Below are 10,156 nucleotides of genomic sequence, written 5' to 3'. Positions count from 1 at the left end.
CGCATTTTCAACAAATGTCAATTAAAGTTGCAAAATATACTACTTTTGTGTAGAGCCAGCTAGGTCACACTCCGTGTTTTTGGCGATAGGCGCTTTATATGGTATACGTGTAAAATGGCGCAACTTTTTAAATATTTTTTACGCTATTTGTTTATAAAAAGATTATTCCAAAACTTCTAGCTGTTCATATTATAACAATGGCAATTCTCAACAAAGTCGCCAAAATAGATGTGAAGTTTTTCCTGCGAATGCAATGTGAAATGGAGACGGCTATGTGACAGTAATTTGAAGCTCGAAAAATACCAAACAAAAAAGCGCTGCTAGTATTGCGCAGTATTAAAACTGCTTACTGATTAGGTGAGATATCAATTTTGTATATCAATCTTTGAAATCAATTATGAACCATTTAAGACAAAAACAAATAAATATTGATATCAGAATAGCAAAATACGCATTATTGTTTGTAATCCAATCAAACGTAAAGATAAATCGATAATCGTACGTATGAGCACTTCATGTAAAGAGAAATAAATCGATACATTATATAAATCGATATCGGCATCTGAATTCGAATAATCAACATTTTTAATAATTCTGTAAGATGTAAACATACGTAATAAAATATGATACAATTTTATAGTTGATTTCCTTGTGTGTAATTAACATTGTACACTTTGTCAATAGACCACCAGCCTTCTGCGCCCTAGCGCCATCATCAGAAGCAGCTAGTTAAATTCCCCGCCTTACTGGCTTGGGGGCAAACAATACTTTGGCGGGCTTGCAAAGCTCCAGTTCGCTGCCTGGTCGGACGGCCAAACACAGCTGAATCTCCACCAGCGATGCCTCCGTCCAGACACTGTGCGAGAGCAGGATCGTTGTGCGCAATCTCACATTCGTTTCGTGCTCGCCCTGCTCCGTCATGATGGGTTTGAAGTCGGTCATCTTCGGTACCACGGTGTGCATGTGTTGGTCGGGATATTTGATCTTGATGCGCATATCCGCCTTTTGTGATTCCAGCAGATTGTCTATTTCGGCCACAAACGGCACAGCAGCAATTAAACCCGCCGTCACCTTGATCACATTGTCCTGCGACTGCAACGGACACGGCTCTAAAATGTTGGCCATGCATCGCCGGATCTTCTCATTGGCCGGCGGCAGCGACAGCGGCGTTGCATGCTGCACCAGCGGCAATATCTCGCGAAACACGCGTCCCGGCTTTGGGTCCGCAATCGCATCCAATTTGGAGAGCAGCGTACGTGTAAAACTGTCGGGTTCATCTTGTCCTGGTTTCGGTTTCGGCTTGCCGCCATCGTCATCCAGTGACGGCTCCGGCGCCTTCTCGGCAAACGAGCTGCTCGTGCTGCGGGTGCGCATAAAGGCACTGATATCGCCGGCGGTCTGCAACAGCATCTGACACGGACCCAACGCACTCTGTGATCTGTCACGCACCACGAGCACCAGATGCAGAGCGCTGGCGCGCAATCGCAGCTGCTTCACCTGCAGAATGTCGCCGTAGTTGAGGCCCGAGAATGTGTGCTGCAACTTGAGGCAGTTGCGTATGAGCTCGGCCAGCGATTCCTTGAGCGGCACACGACTGCGTTGGGTGCTGGCGCAGCGCTGCATTTGCTCGATTTGGATTTGGGCCGAGAGGAAGGTCTCCAGGAAATTCGATGGTCCATACATGTCCGAGTCGATGGCGCCCAAGCGCTGCAACACATCACACAAAAAATGTCATTCGATTCAATTGTAATTTAATCACTTATTTGCATTTAACTTGTAATTAAAATTAAGCATCACTTTTTAATATACAACTTTTGAGAAGTTTGTGTATTTCACAAGTGTTAGATGAATCAATTGGGATTGATCAATGCAAAAATTTCATCAGGCTCAGTAATAATACAAACATGTCTAATCTATTAACAGGAATTAGAAAACAACCCGTATATTTTTTTTTGCGTGTGCCGCAAAGTTAAATATGGTACTAAAAGTGTGGCCCTTAAGCGAGTTATGAACGTATTAAGAATCCCACAATTTAAAGCATTCATATTTTTCCTCACTATTTATACATTGTAATACCATTTGTAAAAATGTCGATCTTCCAAAAGAAAAACTCTGTACGTTCAGTTAACTGCCTCAGCTTCCTTAGCACAACAACTTGGAAATTTAACTTAAAAATGCATTAAATTCTTATATCACTTAACCGCATCAGTTCAAACTCAAAAATAAAGGAATTAAGTGAAAATGTGTTGCTTTATCTCTGTCTTTTCCTTCCACTCACCTGCAGATTGGATTGCGCCGTCTTGAGCAGCTCGACCCGATCGTCAGTCATCGTGTAGATCTCACCGATGTGATTGAGAATCATTTGCAGATATTCCGCCGAACTGCCCGCAGCCTGGAGCGCATCATCGATGCACTTGCTGTTCGATGACGACGACGCACCCTCGATGGGCAGCTGCGGCACCAGCTTGGGCATCGAGTCCCTCAAATAGGCATAGTGTCGATGCGTTGCCGTTGGCAGCAGACTGATGATGGGCACCAGATGCTCGGCGGCATTGAAGACGAGAATGAGCACACACAAATATGCGGGATCCTCGACATCGCGTTCCGGTGTCTCGAAGAACGGATGCACATAGAGCAAATGTCCAGTTAGTGCCATCACAAGATGCGGATGCTTTTGGCCAATCTTGCGCATGCAAGCGTATGTGGAATGTCGATCTTGTGGATACTTGGCCAACACATCGAGCAGCTTCTGCACGACCATCAGCAGACACGTTTGTGTGGAGACGCGACAAGCGCCGAGCATCAGATGCAAGCCTTCGCGCACATCCACCGAATAATCCTCCAGTGAGCCCAACATGATCTCCAGCTGATCCTCGCGCAGCACAATATGCCGAGCAATCGCTGTCAAGCTGTAAATGGCCTTCAGACGCACATCCTCAATTTCATCGTTGAACATATCGACCAGAAAATCGAGGCTGGTGACAGCGAATTCGGGTCGTGACATTGCCAGCTTACACATGGACCCGACGGCGGCTGTGCGCACCTCCAAGAACTCATCCTCCAGGCCGTGTATGAGAGCGCCACAAGCACCGCTCGCTATCAACGAAATGGTGCGTGCATCCAAATGCTCCTGCGGCGCATCGTCTGCCCAACGTTTGCCCGACGACCATTCGCCGCTTGTCACAAGACGGGCGCCACGTTCGTGTGCATTGCGTTTGCGTCGCAAATTGCTCATCAGCTTCTTGTCGAGAGTCTGATGCAGAAACTCGCTGCTCACGTGCGTCATGCTGCCCAACAGCTCGGCGGCCAGGACGCGCAATTGCAGCGAGAGATCACAAAGGGCTTCGCACACTTTGCTGAAGGCCGCATCAATCATGCGTATATCCTCTGGCTGCCGCTCCAGATTGATGCAATAGTCGGGATGCCGATTGCCCAGCATGTGAACCAGACGCAACGCCTCCTTGCGCACACATTCGTAGTCATCCTTCATGGCCTCGACGGCACGTTTGTACAGCACGGGTGGCAAGTGGGCGCCACGTTCCCCGAGCGTCAGCAGCGCATGCAAAGCCTGGGCACGCACACCCGAATCCTGTGAATCAATGTAGAACGCCAACTTCCACACATATTGCCGTTCACTCTCGTGGCAGGTGGCAAAGCGTCCAATCACTAGCATGGCATTCTTTTGTGTGTGCGTCGATCCGCTGCGCAGCTGCTCCTTGGCCAAGTGCGCCACCTGTGTGTTGTAGGCAAGCGGCACGAGTTGACGGCGCTGTTGTCCAATGCGATACAGACACATCATGCCCTGGGCCAGCACCTTTTGGGAGGTCTCTTTGCGCAGCAGATAGATGAAGTAATCGATGATCAGAATGATGCCCTCCTCAGTGCTGCACTCGCAGCCCAGGCCGGCAAACAGTTCCAGCAACTTGACACGCACCGAAGTGTCGCTGTCGCGTTCCTGTAACTGATAGAGCTGATAGATTTTGGCCGCCGACTCCTTCAGCTCGGCTATTTGCACATTGTCGTAGGAGATCTCATCGGTGATCTTCACCAGCAGTTCGAGCAGCTCCTTCGTTTGACACGAGCCTCCTGCTTGTGTTTGTTGTGGTGCGACGCCGCCAGCTGCAATTGCGCTGCTGCTGCTGCTCGCACCGCTGATTGTGTTGCCAACTGCTGCAGCTGTGGCTGTCGTTGTTGTTGTGTTGCTACTACTTGCACCTCCATTGCTGTTGTTGGCGGGTAAATACGCATCGAGCAACGACAAGATTTGTAGCTTCTTTTCCACTTTTACCTTCGGTTTGCTCACCGGCGCCGCTGTCGCTTGTAGTCGCAACTTTTTCAGCGGCGGCGGCACTCCAACAATCGTCTCTATGAAGGACTGTTGTGGTTTTGCAATGGCGAGTGCCATTGTGCCGAGCAATATATAAAAACACTAATAAAAAAAAACAATATAAATGCAACAGCTTACAAATGAAATACAAGTTTGGGGCAAATAAATATTGTGCTGTCGCTAAGTGTGACCGCAAGTTGCATTCTCCCAAAAAATATACTGCCCTACTGCAGAGAGTATGTGCTGAAAACATAAGGTCACACTCTGCTGTGCTGTACTTGCGCTAGTTCCCAAAAAGTCGTTCTTTTCGGTTCCAAGGCGGAACTGATTTGCTTTGAGAGGGAAATTTTATTTGTGCTTCAATTTTCAAAATGAAATTCAAAATGATAAAAAAAAAAAATAATAAAATAAAATTCAGCAGTTGTTTTTGATACAATTTTCATTAGTTTTATTTGCATTTCTTTATAGTTATACAGCATACAATTGTTATTGGTTTTATTTGTTTCATACTTCTTTCATCCTTGTTTGTTTACATAAGCAAACATCATTTATGCTTTGCTTGTGTTTTATTTATTTCGCTGCAAATATTCCTCTTGTTGCTGTTGTACAATTGTATATGAATTTGTTACTTAAGATAATGTTGATTCGCTAAAAACTCAGTTTTAAAAAGTATTCTTGGTATTTCTTGCATTTTTTTTTTGTTTTTATTTGTTTAGGCCATTTGGTTAGTTAATTGTTTAAGAAAATTGTCGATAATCTTGGATAATTGGGCATACATATTTGTTTTTGCATAAGTACATTATTTATTGTTTTGTTAATTGCAAATTGTAAAATGTGTCAAATATGTAGTGTGGAGAAAAAATATACAAACACATCAATTTACGGGTCACAAGTATATCAATATTAATCATATAAGGACATACAGTAGATGTAGATATATCGTTAGTAATTGTAATATTTGTTCTTGTTGTTGTTGTTATTTGTTTTGTGTTTTTAGGAATCACAGTATTGTGCAAATCAATTTTCCCCATCTGCTTTGAAAATACATTGGCTTCCTTCCTAAGTACATCATAAATTGAATATAGGTTTTGACATTTCGTGTAATCTATTCATTTTGTTTTTTTTTTGTTGTTGCAAATTTTAACCGTTTCCTGCAAGCAGACGCGTACACACATGTAAATAGAACCCGACAGGCAGTGCGGTTTGTTTTTGTTTTTTTTTGTTACTTATATTTCTTCATTTGTTTGATCTTTCCAAAACTTCAAAGGCAGTTTTGTACACAATTGAGCGCAAGACACAATTTGTGTTTCATTCCATTGCATTTCAAGAGGGCCTAAAAGTATGCAATCATTTTTGTTTCGAAATTCGAAACGTTGCAAGCTGGAATTTTGAATTTTAGAAAGAGCAAATTGTAGAATCGGTTCTACCGATAATCGACAGCTAATATATATATATATATTGTGTGTTCTTCATATTAGATGAGCACACTTACAAAAAGAAAACAAAAAAAAAAAAAAAAAAAAAAACGAAGAGGAAATTTCTGTGACCCTTTTTCGATTAATTATTGACTATTTGTTGTCGTCTTCCCATTTTGTTCTTTGTTTCAGAAATCACAATATCTATGCAAAATCTTATACATCTCTCTATATATGTTTTATGTATGTAAGTGTGTGTGTATATATCGCTTTTCTCATGAACCTCTTTAGATCGTTGTCCGCTATACATGTAAATATATATTTAGATATATTGTATATGTATACGTGTATATATACTTTACTATATATATGTATATATATCATATATAAGTGTATTTACGCAAGTGGCATGTGTTTGTTTTATGTAATCAGTTTTTTTTGTTATCCTTATATGTGCCAACAATTATCTCAATTTTGTCGCCTGCAATGTTCTTCATCATTCTCAATTTCATACTCTCGTTTAATCATCATTATATCATCATCATTATCATCCTCATCTCAATCGTTGGGATATGCGTGGTGTTGCAGGTGTTATGAATTGTTTTGTGGGTTTCGTTTTTTTTTGGATAATTATTTGGTCTGTTTTATTATGTAATGTATTTTGATTTTACAAAGAGGGGTTTGTGGGGTGTGTGGGGGGGGGGGGGGGGGCTTCAAGCTGGGTTCATACATAGTACATATAGTTTAATTGAAATAACAACAAAATCCTGTTTGCTGTTTCCTAATACAAATCATCAATTACATACATTTCTTTCCCTTTTTCATTTTTCATTTCTCATTTCATTATGCTTTAATCTAATGCAAAAATTTGTCTAAGCAACCCTGTAATGTTTATAAAGACCAAAAATAAGTGTAGTAAGCTTTTAGCCACGTAATTAAACTCGTTACCATTTAGAATCATAGCAAATAAAGCAAATCTTCTATATTTTGTTTTTCTTTCTTTTTTTCATGATATTAAGCAGAGCAAATAAACTCGACTGGGATCCTTTATAGTTTTTTTATAGCTTCTATTACGAGTTGTATCATTATTTTCTTTTTAGTTTTTAATATTACTGATTTTCTTTTTTATTATTGTTGTTATGTGTAATGCACACGCTAATTTGTACACTTAAAAAATATACATTTTTTTTTTTTTAATATTTTAATATAAATATTTGTGTTTTTTCCCTTTGATTTTGTAATTTGTTACAAGTTTTCAAAAATGTATAAGAAACTGTTTTGGGTTTTGTTGTTTTGTTTTTTATTGAGGTTTATACCTTTTATTTATTGGAAAAGTTTTTAATCGTTCTTTATACTAATTAATAGAAAAAAATTAAACAGAACTGTTTACAAAAATTTGCTGGTAATTATTGCTGATCAAGCATATATATATGTATATATATATTTTTGGTTTGGTTTTTATTTATATATATTCCGCCTAATTGTAATTCGATAAACTTATAATTATAATTAAGACGTTTTCGCATAGCACAAATGATGAACGAAATGAAATAAATTGATTTTAGGCTTTCTCAAATTCACAAAAATTTCAGTTTATTGCGAGTTACTTTTTATATAGGAATTGCAAAGCCCAAGTAAAAAAAAAAACACAGTCCTAAACGAATGGCAGTTAAATCGTTTTTTTCTCGACTGATTTTTGCCCATCAACTTTCAGACACAGTATAAAAATATACTAAAATGTCTGATATAATTATACTGCACATAAACTTTCAGAAACAGTATAAAAATATACTAAAATGTCTGATATATTTATACTGCACATCAACTTTCAGACACAGTATAAAAATATACTAAAATGTCTGACATATTTATACTGCACATAAACTTTCAGACACAGTATAAAAATATACTAAAATGTCTGATAAATTTATACTGCACATCAACTTTCAGACACAGTATAAAAATATACTAAAATGTCTGATATATTTATACTGCACATAAACTTTCAGACACAGTATAAAAATATACTAAAATGTCTGATATATTTATACTGCACATCAACTTTCAGACACAGTATAAAAATATACTAAAATGTCTGACATATTTATACTGCACATTAACTTTCAGACACAGTATAAAAATATACTAAGATGTCTGACATACTTATACTGCACATTAACTTTCAGACACAGTATAAAAATATACTGTAATGTGCGACATATTTATACTGCACATAAACTTTCAGACACAGTATAAAAATATACTATAATGTCTGACATATTTATACTGCACATAAACTTTCAGACACAGTATAAAAATATACTAAAATGTCTGACATATTTATACTGCACTTTAAGTTTCAGACACAGTATAAAAATATACTAAAATGTCTGAGCAGAGAAATTCATTTGTTGTGATGAGAAGATTAAGATATTGCCAAAAATCCAGACGCTTTGTAAATTTGAATTAACTAATTGTTTTACTTAAATAATTAGTGGACAAATGATGTATGACAAAATCATTGCAAATAGTTGTTATTAGTTATAGTTATACACACACACACACAAACACAGATAAAACCATTGTGTGAGTGTGTGTGTGTGTGTGGTTTCTGTCGGTTTTTAAATATTACACAATTTAATTATGCTATGGACGTTTTACAAAAATGAATAACTTATACAATCTAATTAGTACGTACATACGAAAAAGCATCAATCAAACTCAATTCATTATTTATTTCTTATTTCATTTGTATATTAGTTTGTAATTGTAATATTCAAGCATTACTTGCACAAAGTCTATGTAAAGTTTCTGTTTGTTTTTGCTTTAGAATAATCGCTTTGTACAGACGCATTTAAGCTGAAGAAGATTATAAATTTGTGTGTGTCGATTACTTGGCTATTTAGTTTCTTGTTTTATTTGTTTTTTTTTTAATATGAACACATGTTGTCATGTTGTAAATTCACAAAAATTAAATAGTTTGCGGCGATAGTTGACCAACTTTATCAAACTTTATATTACTGAATTGAAAAAGTATTCAATTGGAATACTTTTGATTTACAATTACAATTCGTAGACTGAGGAATTTATTTAGAAATTTCTTCATCCAAGTTTGTTGGTTTTCTTAGGCAAAAAATACAGTTCACAATTCATAAGATATTTCTCTTTTGGTTGAGTGTGAAAGCTAAATAGACGAGCTCTGGCCACACTGGAACAGCAAATTGCAAATGCACATCTGTATATACGACGACTAAGAATACACTACAATAATAATTATAATAATAATAATAATAATTATTCTTAGATCTTTTCCAAATGTGTGCGGTCACAAATCGAAACACCTAAACAAAAAAAAACACATACATTTAATACGCAGAAGGCGTGTTCTCAATTTCAATTTCACTTTCCAATCTCGATTGTGAAACGCGTTCGAATAATTTTTTTTTGTTTGTAACTTTGCAACGATATTTTGTCAACGCTCAATTCGATTTGCTTACAGCGAAAAAAATGTTTGGTTAATTGTTTACGTCAAAAAGGCTGCATTTTCTTTTTTTTATGTTTTATGTTTTTTGTTTACTAAATATTTATACACGTAAGCAAAAGAAGCTAAACTAAATGCATTAAATTCATGCGAGTTTTCTTACAATTTTTTTCTTTTTGTTTTTTTTTTTTTTGTATACTTTTTTTTTCAGACACTTAAAGCAGTTTTGTTTTCCTCACTCACACACTCACGCTCACAGACACACACACACACACACAGAGATTTAGTTAATAAACTTCGCGCAGTTTTCCTTCATTTTTCTTTTCTCGAAATCTTGCAAATCTTGCGCCCTCTACACATAAGTGGCAACGGCGGCTGTTGAGTTCGCCGCTCCAGATCCAGATCCAACTCCAGCTCCTTCTCCAGCTGCTGCTGCTCCTTGAGGTCCGCCAGCTGGTTGCTGCTGCTGCTGTTGCGGTTGCTGCTGCTGTGGTTGCTGATGTGCTGCCGCAGTGTTGTTCAGAGGCTGGGGACTAACCGGTGGCTGCAGCTTGCCGGGCACATATTGCCCAATGAACGATCCATCCTCAGTGAACTGACCTGTATCAGAATGGAAACTAAATGTTAGTTCGGCTCTTTTACTATAATATGAAATTCAAATATGAGATGATAAGTGTTTGTCAGTGTGTTTGTGTTAGCTATAACCAACACCAGTTCAATTTGTGTGTGTTTTGTAGTTAGTTCACGATTTTGATTTCTTGTTATTCAAATTTTTCTTTTTAGTTATTGCATTTTCACCATTTGTTAGCAGTTTTTTTTTTTTTTAATTTTCGCATCCGTTTATTTTATGATTATTTCGAGGCTATGTTAGTTTTGTTGTTGAGGAGTTTTATTTTTTTGTGGGAGCGTTGGAGAACTACAAACTACAAAGGG

General features: G+C 37.9%; 2 protein-coding genes across 2 annotated transcripts in view; both read right to left on the bottom strand.

Moving 5' to 3' along the window:
• Positions 1-563: 563 nt before the first annotated feature.
• Positions 564-4,502, bottom strand: LOC117574043 (integrator complex subunit 4). The gene is made up of 2 exons (XM_034257648.2): positions 2,279-4,502; positions 564-1,707 (listed from the first exon to the last, which is right to left on the bottom strand). The coding sequence occupies exons 1-2, from the start codon at positions 4,403-4,405 to the stop codon at positions 730-732; spliced, it is 3,105 nt and encodes a 1,034-aa protein (XP_034113539.1). The 5' UTR covers positions 4,406-4,502; the 3' UTR covers positions 564-729.
• Positions 4,503-9,444: 4,942 nt separating this feature from the next.
• The window catches only part of LOC117578049 (neuroglian), a 50,755-nt gene continuing 50,043 nt past the window's right edge, over positions 9,445-10,156 (bottom strand). The window contains exon 8 of the mRNA XM_034263169.2: positions 9,445-9,823. Coding sequence (XP_034119060.1) covers positions 9,576-9,823 — 248 coding nt within the window. The 3' untranslated portion in view covers positions 9,445-9,575. The remainder of the gene's footprint in view (positions 9,824-10,156) is intronic.

The sequence above is a fragment of the Drosophila albomicans genome, chromosome X (assembly GCF_009650485.2).
Source record: "Drosophila albomicans strain 15112-1751.03 chromosome X, ASM965048v2, whole genome shotgun sequence".
Classification (NCBI taxonomy): Eukaryota; Metazoa; Arthropoda; class Insecta; order Diptera; family Drosophilidae; genus Drosophila; species Drosophila albomicans.
The sequence above is the reverse complement of the archived record's forward strand: the minus strand, read 5'-3'. Positions and strand labels throughout refer to the sequence as shown.

Bases quoted from the DNA above. Each gene is read 5' to 3' on its own strand.
- LOC117574043 (XM_034257648.2), bottom strand. From the start codon at position 4,405: ATGGCACTCGCCATTGCAAAACCACAACAGTCCTTCATAGAGACGATT. The intron at 1,708-2,278 runs GTGAGTGGAAGG...GATGTGTTGCAG, and splicing joins CGGCGCAATCCAATCTGCAG to CGCTTGGGCGCCATCGACTC.